The sequence below is a fragment of the Rhinoraja longicauda genome, chromosome 27, assembly GCF_053455715.1.
Source record: "Rhinoraja longicauda isolate Sanriku21f chromosome 27, sRhiLon1.1, whole genome shotgun sequence".
Lineage (NCBI taxonomy): Eukaryota > Metazoa > Chordata > Chondrichthyes > Rajiformes > Arhynchobatidae > Rhinoraja > Rhinoraja longicauda.
In genome coordinates this window covers 14092998-14107390 of record NC_135979.1, presented here as the reverse complement: position 1 = coordinate 14107390, position 14393 = coordinate 14092998, and the positions used below count along the sequence as shown (strand labels likewise).

The following is a 14393-nucleotide window of genomic DNA, read 5'->3' as shown; positions in this document are numbered from 1 at the left end:
GCACATACCCTCTAGTCCTGGCAACATCCTCGTAAATCATCTCTATACCCTTTCAAGCTAGACATTATCTTTCCTATAACATGGTGCCCAGAACTGAACACAATATTCTAAATGTGGTCTCACCAACATCTTATACAACTGCAACATGACTTCCCAACTTCTATACTCTGACTGATGACGGCCAACGTGCCAAAAGCCTTTTTGACCACCTTATCTACCTGCGACTTGACCTTCAAAGAACCATGCACCTGCACTCCTAGATCCCTCTGCTCTATAACACTCCCCAGAGGCATGCTATTCACTGTGTCGGTCCTGCCCTTGTAGATGTCCCAAAAATGCAACACCTCACACTTCTCTGCATTCAATTCCATCAACCATTCCTCATCCCACTTGGCCAATCGATCCAGATCCTGCTGCAATCTTTCACAACCATCTTCATTATCTGCAAAACCACCCACTTTTGTATCATCAGCAAACTTGCGAATCTTGCCCTGTATGTTCTCGTCCAAACCATTGATGTAGATGACAAATAGTAACGGGTCCAACACTGAACGCTGAGGCACATCACTAGTTACAGGCCTCCAGTCCGTGAAACAACTTTCCACCATCGCCCTCTGCTTCCTTCCATGGAGCCAATTTGCTGTCCATTCAGCTATCTCTCCTCGGATCCCATGCAATCTAACCTTCCAGAGCAGCCTATCTTGCGGAACCTTGTCAAATGCCTTACTGAAATCCATGTCTACAACATGTACAGCTCTGCCCTCATCGACCTTTTTATGGCCCCGTCTTCAAAACACAAATCAGATTTGTGAGACTCCCATGTTCAAAACCATGCTGACTATCCCTAATCAGCCCTTGTCCTCTTAATGCCTGTATAACCTATCCCTCAGAATACTCTCTAATATCTTCCCAACTACAGATGTTCAACTCACCGGCCTATAGTTCCCAGTATTTCCCTGCAGCCCTTCTTGAAAAGAGGCACAACATTTGCCACCCTCCAGTCTTCCGGTACCTCTCCTGTATATAAGGACGACTCGTAGATTTCAACCAGGGCTCCCCCAATTTCCTTTAGGGTTTCCCACCAATGTCCTTGGATATATCTGATATAAAACCCTTCTGTTGTAAAGCATGATATAATTTTGAAACCAGCTTTTGCAGATGAGATTTTGTGCTGGGCAAGTTGTTAATTTTGACCACGGATGTCAAGAGATATTTGACGAGTGCATCTAGAGTTCAATTGCAGATCAATTGATTTTTATACAAGGTACAAAGAATTTATTAGCCAAGTATATAAGAACATACAAGGAATTTGAATTGCCATACAGTCACACCAAAAATGCAGCAAGACACACAACTACTTAAAAATTAACATAAACATCCACCGCAGTGCACTGTGATGGAAGGCAATAACGTATTATAATCTTCCCTCCTTTTGGCATCCAATGAATGCCAGAACAAGCATAAGGGGCTAGGTGATTGCTCTTGTTCCATTGTTTCAAAGGTGAATGTCGTGGCATTTTCCTTGCTTAGAATACTACCTATTTTTAGCATTAACCAAGCCTCATGAAGAATCGGCCTTAACCAAATTTGATCTAATTGAATTTATGAATTGGAACGAGACCATTTCAACCAAACTTTAATTTAACCATTCCTACTACAAATCAGCAAGCATTTTTTTTTTTAGTTTAGTTACGTGTTTGTAGGTTAATTGGTTTGGTAGGTATAAATGTAAATTGTCTCTAGTGTGTGTAGAATAATATTAATGTGCAGGGATCGCTGGTCGGTGCGGACTCGGTGGGCCGAAGGGCCTGTTTCCGTGCTGTATCTCTAAACTAAAATACTGAACATTGACTTCCCTAATTTCAGATAGCCCTTGCTCTCCATCCCCTCCCCCTTCCCAGTTCTCCCACTAGTCTTACTGTCTCCGACTACATTCTATCTTTGTCCCACTTCCTCCCCTGATATCAGCCTGAAGAAGGGTCCCGACCCAAAACGTCACCCATTCTTCTCTCCATTCCTCCGCTCCAGAGATGCTGCCTGACCCGCTGTTACTCCAGCATTTTGCGTCTACCTTCGATTTAAACCAGCATCTGCAGTTCTTTCCTACACATAAACGAAAATACTACCTGCCACAGCTTTGCCCAGTTTCTTATCTTTGAATGCTCATCCACAATTTTCAACTACTGTTAAAACTATTCACTATATCATTTAACTTTGCGAGACTGCTTGCTGCACCACTTTGTGATATCAAACTTTGAAGGAAGAGAAAGCAATGTGAATGAAAATCAGAGATCATGATGCAGGTAGTTCTGCTATAAAGTGATAGTCATGTTCCTAAGAAATCTCACATTATTAAAAAATCTAGTTACAAAAACAGTTGTGTCAATGGGGAAAAGGAGGGCAGCAAGTTTCATCCTCATAATAACAAAGATATTTTCCGCACTGAATTTTTAAAATTAAACATCTTTTTAATAACTATAAGTTTATTTTTACTAAAATACTGAAGGCCTTATGGTACATTGTTTCATAGGGTATAATTGCTATAATATATATAATATAATAGAGGGTCAATAGAAGTAATTGCGTGTCAATTTTAATAACCAGCTATGGTGAAACTAATCGATTGTGTTCTTAGATAATGATGCCCGATGACTGCGGGGAGGTTACATAGAAACATTTTTTTTCCAAGATGATTTTGCTTCTAGGGCAGTTTTTTGCTTGTCAAACACCAAAGCAACTTGTAAAGTGTTTTCCAGTTCCCAAATGAGAACCTGTTATAACTAGTGCAGATGCTGGTACAAATCGAAGGTATTTATTTCACAAAATGCTGGAGTAACTCAGCAGGCCAGGCAGCATCTCAGGAGAGAAGGAATGGGTGACGTTTCGGGTCATCCACCTATATCCTTCCTTTGTCCCGCCCCCCTGACATCGGTCTGAAGAAGGGTCTCGACCCGAAACGTCACCCATTCCTTCTCTCCTGAGATGCTGCCTGACCTGCTGAGTTTCTCCATCATTTTGTGAAATAAATACCTGTTATAACTAATTCAATCTATGCAACTCAAATATTGTTCCCTAATTCATCAATGAATTTACATCCATTTGATGTTATGGAAACCCACATTACAACAGAAATATCTGTACTGATGTCAGGATAGCCACATTCAACCACATTTACTATCTTCTACCTCCCAGCAAGTTCCTTATTTGGAGAAGTAGGCTCTCTCCATTTCTATATGCTCCCTTATTATGAGTCAGTTGTATTGCATCTATCTGCATTCCCATGAACATCTCTAGCGAGTCATTAGTAATCCTGTACAACCCGTACTGGCTTTGTATCATCTTGTCTATGTGATCAATGGTTCTCTTGCCGTTTATAGATTCTAATTAGTTGCATTAGAGTAACAATTCAGTGTTCAATTTTAATGTAATTTTAAAAAAAATTATTATTTCAGGTGGATATGAATAAAGTGAACTTGGAGGTGATCAAGCCATGGATTACCCAGAGAGTGACAGAAATGCTTGGGTTCGAGGATGATGTTGTTATTGAGTTCATCTTCAACCATCTTGAGGAGAAGGTAATAATTGGAAAGAGAAAAGAGTATTTGAAAAGTTATTGTGATGTGGTTTTTCACCTGGTCTTTTGGTGAAAAGATTTTTTGTAAAGTCAGTTCTACTTGTTTTCTGCACAGTTAATGTTGACAGTAAAACATGGTTTAAAAAGCTGCAAGGATAGCTTTAAATGTGGCAAGATTCTTTGTGGACCATTCAGCACTTTTCACTATTTTCACAAGGGTACATTGAGATTTTTGTTTTTCTGGACTCCGTATTTTAAGTGTGCTCTATTTGGAAATCGATTTGGATTCCAAAATGGGATTTGATGATTGTCAGTTTAATTGGTGTGTAGTTTCTAGATTTTAGAAGATATATTTAGCTAGTTTAGATTACATTATCTGATTTTCCTTCCCTGAAATGAAACTTAAAAATGAATGTTGATGGATTGCTTTTAAATGCCGAATGAATTTGCTTAAACAAAGTTGAGTGTTCACTCTTGTGAGTGCTTAATATACTTTTGTGAAACGGTTCAAATTATTGAATGACCCATCAGTTAGCCCTCAGGTAACAAAAAGAAAATCCATCATGTATGTGTTCTTGTTTTATTGTATAATAAGCGCCTTTGACAGCATTTTTCTAATGATCGTGTGATTTATGATTTAAAAGGCCTGAACCAAAATGGATGTTATTCCGTCTGAAGTATAGCACCATCACCTTGTTAGGTCACAGCAAAGTGAATTCCAATGTCGCTCTGACCCTCCTCCCTTGATGATGCAGTGTGTGTTTGGAGGTGAGTTGTGTAAAGTGACCAGACGAAAATCCTCATGCCATTCAATGAAGAGCACTCGGACAAAACTTTACACTGCTCAGAAGTAACAAGTGGAAAGCAAAACAGTAGCCAGATTAGATGAGGAAAAATGTGCCATTACAGATAAAAATTGTTTTTGTAATCTGAATATTGGAAATGGCTTAATAGTGAATCTTTAGGCTTATTAATGATCAATGTTCAAAAAAATTGTTTTCTTGAAACTTTCAACTAAAAATCAAGATGTTGGAATATTTTTGGAGGGCTAATTGTTTTATTTTTTTTAAATCTACTCAAAACTTCAACTCGCCACTGCAACCAAGGGATAATGAGACTGTCTTTCATTTTGGGGAAGATTGCCTAGAAATGATATAGAAGGAAAGTCATGTTTGATGTGGAACGACAAATGGTGTATATGGAATTTGTGTAGGCCTGAGATTCTATTTTCATGTGACTGAAATGTATCCTCAACATCATGTGTCTGATCCAGTTTGTCCAAGAAGAAATGTTCAGGCTTTTTTGATCAATGTACAACAAAAGAACATCTATATTACTAGGCAGAATGTTATATGGAAGTGAGATGTTCATCTTGGGGACAAATTAAGTAAAAGTGTCCTTTTTGCTGTGCTTGAAGTGTACATCTTAATAACTGATCAACACCTGACAATGTTGGTGTACGTGGAAAGCTTGCAGCCCACGCCATTCTGCTTGCACCCTGCCCCCTATTCCTGTCCCACACACATATGCCCATCATTGCAATAGGATGAAAACAATTTGCAAGCAAGGAAATAAGAAATGCTTCAGATCTTGATGTTGATCTGCAACATTCATAGCAGCTGTGTACGGTTTTACTTGCAACTCTCTGAGGTCGTTCAAAACTCCAGAAGGTTCAAATTTAATTGCAACTAAATAAACATGGATCTTATCACTAATTAATATATTCTTGGAAAACATTCTAAAGAGCAGTGTGTATTCTATGTACTAGTAGTTGGATTTGAATAAAGTACAAACAATCAATATTTCTCTGGAATATTTCTCAAATATATAAATTCTTTAATCCATGGTAGTTCATATTAGCAGACCTGGGTTACATTTGCACCCTGTATCTACGAAGTAGTTAAATTTAGATAATTGCATTACTATAACCACAGTCAATTAAACTAATAGCGCTCCCAAGATCAGATTGAAATTCATTATTTTAATATGATTATAGATTACTGTTAGTGGCCATATACTACACAATGGTTTAGGTATGCACTGGCCAAGATTTTGGATTACAATCAGTGGAATGCTAGTGTTCATGTTTTATATAGTTCATTGAATTGCTACATTGTACCTAGTTTAGGAATTTGCATGTTATTAGATATATAATATAAGACTCAGATCTGGAGAGGTAGGACAGTTCTTTCATGGAGTATCAAGGCAAGTCTATTTAAACAGTTTAAGCCAAAGTTGAATATAAACTGTTCATTTTTCTTTTATGTGGCTGTTTACTCATTATTGCTTGTTCGTCTCTTACAATTTAGATAAATGATATAACATTATACTCAAGGTGATTGAGTTGCAGTAGGGAGTCGGAAGCAACCCAAGGGAACATCTTTCTCTACAGGGGACTTGGAACTTTGGGTTCAGGAGTCGACCAGAAGAAGTTGAAGACCTCAGGACTCTGTACATGATTTGTGGTGTTCTGACACGTTTGTGTGCTTTTTTTACTGGACCTCGTTGCTCCGGCAACCTATGTGCAGTATCCGTTCATAAAACTCCAGAATGCCCATTGGCTATCGTCAGAAATAGTGAGAGGCAGTCTGGCCTCGTAAATGGGATTTAAATGGATTGTTCATATTGAAAGAAATCTTAAGACAAAGCTGACATTCAGCCAGTTTATATAGGCTGATAGTTCAGGGAAATCGCATTGATGATGCACAGCATAGATAGAAAAACTATTAACGTAATTTTACCATCATCTAAAGTATTGCCACTGTCAAGTTTGTCTTTAGAATATTGAGGTAGTTTGAAAGAAGTAGGGTGAATTGCTTTTTGATTTTTCCATATAACCTTCCATATAATCTTGTGTCTGTTGCAGAACCCAGATGCAAAGCTGATGCAGATTAACTTAACCGGGTTCTTGAATGGAAAGAATGCAAGAATGTTCATGGGAGAGTTGTGGCCATTGCTGTTGAGTGCCCAGGAAAACATTGCAGGAATCCCTTCTGCTTTTCTGGAACAGAAGAAAGAAGAAATCAAGCAGCGACAGGTAACATATTTGTGATACAATTGATATCCTCGGGTGAGATCATTTGTGTAGACTTTGTGATGGGATTTGTCCTTTGTATTTGTGGATAAAAGTAGTTCTGTATAGTTTTTGTGATTATATGCAACTCTATTGAACTTGATTTGTGTATAATTTAGCTTGAGCGCTGATTTAGATGCCTATCTCTTAACTGTTTCCTGATGTATTTCGCTTTGTTGATTGTGTATTTTTTTTTTGGCATGTGAGGCCATTTGCTGCATGAGAATGTGGCCATCTGACCCTAGTCCAATTGAGGTCCTTGTCTTAGAATTCAATAATGATAAGCAGATTATTTTTTTTAAAGGTACTCCGCCATTTGAGTTAATTGTAAAATCTCGGGGGGGGAAATTGATTCTCTTGGGGGGGGGAGTGGATTTAAAATAACAGTGGGAATGTAGACTCAATTTCAGGTCTGTTTTTATTTTAAATCCACTTTCCCCCTGTTAGTTTCTCCCACTGGATCAAAATGTTCCAAGCATCTGAGTATGGCATTGATGTGTCCCTGCACTGTTTCCATCCACTCATTGACCCACAGGGTCAAGGTGCAGATTCAATGGTCAATTGGATAACTATCACAGGATGGTCAGGGTGATATGTGCACTGCAAGATATAAATGCCAAGTTGTGAATGTCTTAGAGCAACCAGTTAGAAGTGGTGGCATGGATTGACCAGGGCTTGGGTTGGGTGACAATTTTACCTATTTGAGGGCCGTGGTGATGCTTGGCCATGCCCCAACCATTGTTTGTAAATGCGTGTTGCTTGACTCGGAGGGAACAGAAAGGGGAGCTGGCTGGACGGGTTACATGAGTAGCTGGGAATGTGGCTCCTGTGAACAAAACCTACAGTGAGGTGTAGGCTGGTGGAGTCTGGAGTGGCAATCATTTCCCCCTTCCTGGGCTGCAATTGCTGGCCCCAATGCAAAATATTGAAATATGCCGGATTGAACAGGTGCTAGGTGTAAAATTGGCTTTATGAATTAAATCCATGGACAGACTGCAATTGATAAATCTGCTGGAGTTATCCATTGTTGGAAAGATGCATGCTGCAATAGTTCCAGTGCAACAATATCCTTGGAATTCTTGGAAACCAAGTAATTGGAGATTGAGTTTAGCACTGCAATCTGGGCTTGGCATGAGTTGGATAATTTGTAATATAAATCCTCTGGCCTATATTGGGGTTTAATTGGGGCAAATTTGGGTTGGAATCATTTGTTCAGTTTTTAATTAAGTAATTTTTCTTTAATTATTGGAATTCTAGCATGTAGATGAAATAACATTGTGAAACAATTGTTATAGAACACATTGATGCTGTTTATTATTGCAGATTGAACAGGAAAAGCTGGCTATCATGAAGAAACAAGACGAAGAGAAGGAAAAAAAGGATAAAGAAGACAAAGAAAACAGAGAAAAGAGGGACCGCTCCAGAAGTCCAAAGAGGTTATTACGAATCTACATATTGGGTTACAGTTCAATGTAGTGGCTGGATTTCTGTTTACCATTTTCCCCCTATTAATACAGTTTATTGTTTCTTTTCAACTACTGCTCTGGGAGGATTTGTGCACATCACCTGTTCTTAGTGTCAGATTTTTGTAGTGTTTATGCCATGCTAGATAATTACATGGCTACCTCCTCTCCCCATCTTACCATTCGCAAACATTAACATTGTCTATGTAACCAAAATTACCAAGTTGCAGAATTTAAGTATGGGACAATGTGCATATTAAGAAACTTCAAATTTAATACAGGTCTATCATCGATATTCCAGCACCCAAGGTTGCTGAGCTATGCTTGTTTGCCAGATCAACAGAGGTCACGACCTCTGCGAGGAACGAGCGGTACCGGAATGGCCCACCTGGGGCCGTGATACCGGGCCGCAATATCGGCCTCCAAAGTCGGCTATGAAAATGGATCTGTCAGCTTTGGCCGGGCCTTGGTTCCAGAGCCCCAGCCACAGGGGGGGAATTTGACCCGCTGTTGGCCGCCTCACCCGGCCTAGGTGCCACATTTTAGGGGAACTTCCGGAGGTGATTTCAAGTGCGCTCTAGTAATGTTATCCATCAGTCGCCAGAAAATCAGTAGTGGGTCCGTATGTAAATATGTTGGTATCAATTGCAATTGTTTGTAGTCTACAAAATCTTTTATTTCATGATAATCTTTTACAATTCTAGTATGATTCTCTGTTGTTATTCAATTGTTGCTGTCTTATGCTTTAATATTCCGCAAATTATTCTGTTTCTTTACCTATGTGTTGATATTCAAGTTCTAACACTTAATTACCTGCATGGACTTCCCACAAATAATATCATTTGTGCATGCCGCTTAGGCCTGCTCTTCTGTATTCCATCCTCACCCTAAATATAAGTGTTATATAATTTTCTAAAATTATCGGCATGCATTAATAATAAACATTCTAAAACATGTCAATATTGAAAGGCAATGAAATGAGCTAACTAAGTGATTTATAAATGCTTAGAAACAATGAAATCATAAAATGCAGCTCTAAACAGAGATTGTTCTCGCAGTGGCCAGTTACAAGTTACATGAATGGCTAGGAAACTACATACATATAGAAAATGATCGATTTCTCATTGTGCACATATTTAGAGATTTCTTTGATAAAATTGGGATTGTGGCTTACAATACAAGTATGCGTTTCTGGTAGCAGGTCGACAGATAGCAAGGATTGAGCATTTCACTTTTTACCTTTTTTCCCAATTTGTTTTTAAAAGCTGCTCATCAGTAAATCTTCTGGTTTTGTAGTCCAACCCTGAGCTGTCAAGTTAAATTAAAATCAAAAGTATGTGCAGCTGCTAGAAATCTTAAATAAAACCAGGTAATGTCAGAACACGAAACAATAGACAATAGGTGCAGGAGTAGGCCATTCAGCCCTTCGAGCCAGCACCGCCATTCAATGCGATCATGGCTGATCACTCTCAATCAGTACCCCGTTCCTGCCTTCTCCCCATACCCCCTCACTCCGCTATCCTTAAGAGCTCTATCCAGCTCTCTCTTGAAAGCATCCAACGAACTGGCCTCCACTGCCTTCTGAGGCAGAGAATTCCACACCTTCACCACTCTCTGACTGAAAAAGTTCTTCCACATCTCCGTTCTAAGTGGCCTACCCCTTATTCGTAAACTGTGGCTCCTTGTTCTGGACTCCCCCAACATTGGGGACATGTTTCCTGCCTCTAATGTGTCCAATCCCCTAATTATCTTATATGTTTCAATAAGATCCCCCCTCATCCTAAATTCCAGTGTATACAAGCCTAATTGCTCCAGCCTTTCAACATACGACAGTCCCGCCATTTCGGGAATTAACCTAGTGAACCTACGCTGCACGCCCTCAATAGCAAGAATATCCTTCCTCAAATTTGGAGACCAAAACTGTACACAGTACTCCAGGTGCGGTCTCACCAGGGCCCGGTACAACTGTAGAAGGACCTCTTTGCTCCTATACTCAACTCCTCTTGTTATGAAGGCCAACATTCCATTGGCTTTCTTCACTGCCTGCTGTACCTGCATGCTTCCTTTCAGTGACTGATGCACTAGGACACCCAGATCTCGTTGAACATCCCCTCTTCCTAACTTGACTCCATTCAGATAATAATCTGCCTTTCTATTCTTACTTCCAAAGTGAATAACCTCACACTTATCTACATTAAACTGCATCTACCATGTATCCGCCCACTCACACAACCGGTCCAAGTCACCCTGCAGCCTTATTGCATCTTCCTCACAATTCACACTACCCCCCAGCTTAGTATCATCTGCAAATTTGCTAATGGTACTTTTAATCCCTTCATCTAAGTCATTAATGTATATCGTAAATAGTAAAAAGAAACAGGTCAAGAAGCATCTGTGGCGGACCTGTTTTAAGGTCTGGAACTGTGTGGCAGAGCTGCTGAAATGACTCAGACCTCTGTTTCTCTTTCCAAAAATACTGAATATTTCAAGCATTTCCTTTTTTTAAAATTTCTGAACAGCCATCTTGTCAGATCCCAGTACATCCTGATCTGGGCAGTTCCATTACGTGCGAGTGTTCAGACATGTTTGAACCCTTTAAAAGAATTATGAAAATTGTTGAATCATTAACAAGTGAATTGGAAATCTTTTATGCAATGGCTTTAAAGATGGTGTCGTTTTTTTAAATCTTCAAAAGTTTGACATTTTTTTACTGGTATTATCTACTTAAATCAAACACCACAATAATTGCAGAATTTTACTTCACCAGAAGGATTTTAATCATGTTTTTTGCGCCAAATGTTGCTGTCTTTCTAAGCTGGTGTTAACTCTTACAGGCGGAAATCAAGATCCTCATCTCCCAGGAGGCGATCTCCAGCAAGAAGGGAGAGAAAGCGTTCTCCATCTAGGTCTCCTCATCGTAGGAACAGAAGTGGGAGTAGAAGTGCTTCACCAGTATCTACGGTCAAGAAGCCTGAACAAATATCACTTGAGCCAGATCTCTCACTAAAAGAAAGAAAAGAATCCCCTGCACCAGAAGCAACATCAACAAGGTTAACCACTATTTTTATTTATGTTTCATTACTTCAATAAAGAGCATAGATTTGTTATAACTGAAGAGTTCAGAGGGAGCCAAACTGAATTAAATGTACTCATGTACCCTGTATTCAAGTCTTAAACCATCCTATATGTCATGGACCTAGGACTTGAGCTCACGGAATACCACTGCAAACAACCTTTTGGGTGTTGAAAGGCAATGATCTTTGGTTTTTGCCATGGAGACCAATTTTTTTAATCCAGTTTGCCATTTTCTTTTGATTCTTTGCAGTTAAACTTTTCTGATCATTTAGGTATGTGGAGCCTTGTTAATACTTTTGTAAAACTGTCATTCATGCTCCTTGATATCTCCAAAAGTTCAGCCTGACATTGCCCACTCTGCAACTAGTCAATACCCGTGCTATTAACATCTGTTTTATTGACAGGCATGTGAATTTTCTGCGGATTTACACGTTTTTAAAATCCATTTTCCGTGCTTTTTGCATGATTTCCGCATTTTTCACTTTGCCAAATAAACTTGAGAAATCAGGTCGAAAAAAAGAAAGGAAAAAAATTAACGATGTACAGACTTGTAATGAACACTAGAGGTTGCTAGGGGTTCCGTGAGATATTCCCCCGTGCGCCCTGGAAGTCTAACCGAAAATGTGGCACATAGGCTGGGCAAGGTAGCCAATCTCGACCTCATCGGGACTTCCACGGCCGATCAGTGGGTTGAATTTGCAACCTGTGGCCGGGGCTCTGGAACTCCAGCCCAGCTGGAGCAGGCAAATCTATCCCCATAGCCGACTTCCTTGGCCTGCTGGATAAACCAGCAAAGCTCTGGAACCAAGAATGCCAGAAAATCAGTGATTGAACTATAATGAGTAAATATTAAATTTATGTGCAAGATTATATAACTAAATTAAGACAGGGTTAAAATATAAAACACTGCAGAAAAGCCAGTTACCACCTTTTTAGGCTGATTATCAATTAATGTGCGAATTGATATCAAAATGTTATTAGTGTGCAGGGACATATTCACATTATTTTGTCATGTCTGTATACTTTGAAATGCACTGAAAGAGGCTTGAAACTGGTAATTTTGTGAGTAAATTTCCACAAAAAAACGTTTTTTGACCCCGTTGTATGCCTCGCGCAAGCACTCGGCTCTTTTCCTTTTTTTAACCTCACTCACATGCCCGTATTGAGTGTATTTTGCATATTTTGGTGATATGTTTCTAGTTTAATTATTATTTCTTGATGTCGCCTTAAACAAATGGTTGAACTTGATGTTTAACCATTGGCCTCAGACTTATCCTGCTCTATACTGGCTACGTTAACTCGCTCTGTGACTGGCTTTTTTGAATTTATTCATTTCTGAATCCCCCAATTAGTTTAAAGCACCGTGTTCTCTTTATTTAGTTCACCGGTTCAAGATTAGGGGAGCCTGTGCCAACACTGTCTCTTCTTTTCACAGTGCTTGTGCTTGTGTCCTGTCGATTAGAATTCCTACATCCCAAACAACTCGCTGCCATGAATTTACCGTCTTAGTTTCCATTCTAATTTGTATCTAGGTCAGCTAATAATAGAGAGATTATTTGTGAAGTTCTATTTTTATTTTGGATTCTGGCCTTTAAATTGTCTCAGCAAAGTGCTGTTCCTTATTTTTATTGTTTGCTAGAGCAGCGGAATCATCTAATTGTAGTTCAAGTTCTGTTTAAGTTACCAGGGAATGTTTTTAACGCTGACTTTGGGTGGGCAACATTACTTTTGTGACTCCGTTGTGATGAAAGAGAACAGTTAATCACCTTGTCATTACTATCCCTGATCACCACCGTGAACCTCTTGTCCTACTTGTACAACTCTCTTCCACTTGATCCCATCATCACCGTCCTCATCTAAAGTAACAAGCATCTTTTCATGCAGAGCAAACACTAGGTCTCCCCCCAACATGGCACTTGCCCATCGGCCCTGTCACACTTAATGAGTGCACGGCCATGAAACCCGAGGCTCAAAGGATCCTGGTCACTCTTATTTTTCACCTCTCTTGTGGTTTGCACTGGAATCCGAACAGCTAATTGAGTTTCACTTGTTCTGATAAAAGTATACTGATGTAAAATATTAACATCTACAATCTAGATGTGCCTGATCTGTTTTCATTTACTCTTACTTTCTGGTCTCTAAGTGTAATTTGCAAGATGGTGATACGTGGAGTTGTCATAGGTCTAGGGAGTAGAATTAGGCCCATTAAGTCTTCTCCCCATTCAATCATGGCTGATCTATCTCTCCCTCCTAACCCCATTCTCCTGCCTTCTCCCCATAACCTCTGACACCTGTACTAATCAAGAATCTGTATGCCGTAAAAATATCCACTGAAGTTGTGAGTTGTGGCTCTTCGATTGCACTGAAGTTTCTCAACTTTCCTATTTAATGCAATGACAATTATTGATGTAATTCTGCCATCATATGCAGTCGTTGACTTCAAAGAAAAATGTAACATTTCCCCTTTTTTCTTTAGTGATATTCTGAAGGAAATCAAACCCTCAACACCAGAAGTTAAAGAAACTTTACTAGATCAACCTATTAAAAAAGAGAAGGAAAGAAAGGAAAGAAATCGTCATCGCTCGCGTTCGCGGTCAAAATCAAAGTCTAGGTCCCGTTCACGTTCTCATTCCCGGCCGAGGAGGCGTCCTAGGTCCCGGTCAAGGTAAATCATTTAACCTATGTTTTTTCCCTTTTTGTCTTCAAAATAAATCACTATCATTTCCAATTGTTATCCAAAATTGTGCCATTTCAGGTCCTATTCACCTCGAAGACGGCCCAGTCCCCGACGGAGGTCTCCACCACGACGGAGGAGTCCACCAAGGCGTTTGCCACCACCTCCGCCTCCTTCCAGGCACAGAAGGAGTAGATCGCCTATAAGAAGGTATACCTTCAGCTTTAACATGGTTAAGAATTAAAAATAATAAGATTACTGTGTAGAATCTGGCTGCAAGGTGAGTAATCCCCACATATTTGCACTCTTGTAGCTGGTTGAGATAGAGTGCAATGCCTCATTGGTTGCTGGGCCTCAGTCGGAATAGTTTGGAGTGATCTTGTCAGATTTTGTGTTGGAGACAAAGCTGTAGCTGAGTTCTGTAATTGTTATCTGAGGATTGTAATTAAAATTACCTGGCATTCAGATACACTTCAAAACGAATATAAATTATATATAAATAATTTAAATTAATTAATAGCATGGAAATAATAA

General features: G+C 39.5%; 1 protein-coding gene across 6 annotated transcripts in view; it reads left to right on the top strand.

Moving 5' to 3' along the window:
• Positions 1 to 14393, top strand: part of srrm1 (serine/arginine repetitive matrix 1) — a 57581-nt gene that overhangs the window by 15204 nt on the left and 27984 nt on the right. For all 6 annotated transcript variants that reach the window (XM_078423374.1, XM_078423373.1, XM_078423379.1 and 3 more), the window contains exons 3-8: positions 3453 to 3575; positions 6441 to 6611; positions 7971 to 8083; positions 10945 to 11160; positions 13662 to 13850; positions 13941 to 14069. In XM_078423374.1, coding sequence (XP_078279500.1) covers positions 3453 to 3575; positions 6441 to 6611; positions 7971 to 8083; positions 10945 to 11160; positions 13662 to 13850; positions 13941 to 14069 — 941 coding nt within the window. The remainder of the gene's footprint in view (positions 1 to 3452; positions 3576 to 6440; positions 6612 to 7970; positions 8084 to 10944; positions 11161 to 13661; positions 13851 to 13940; positions 14070 to 14393) is intronic.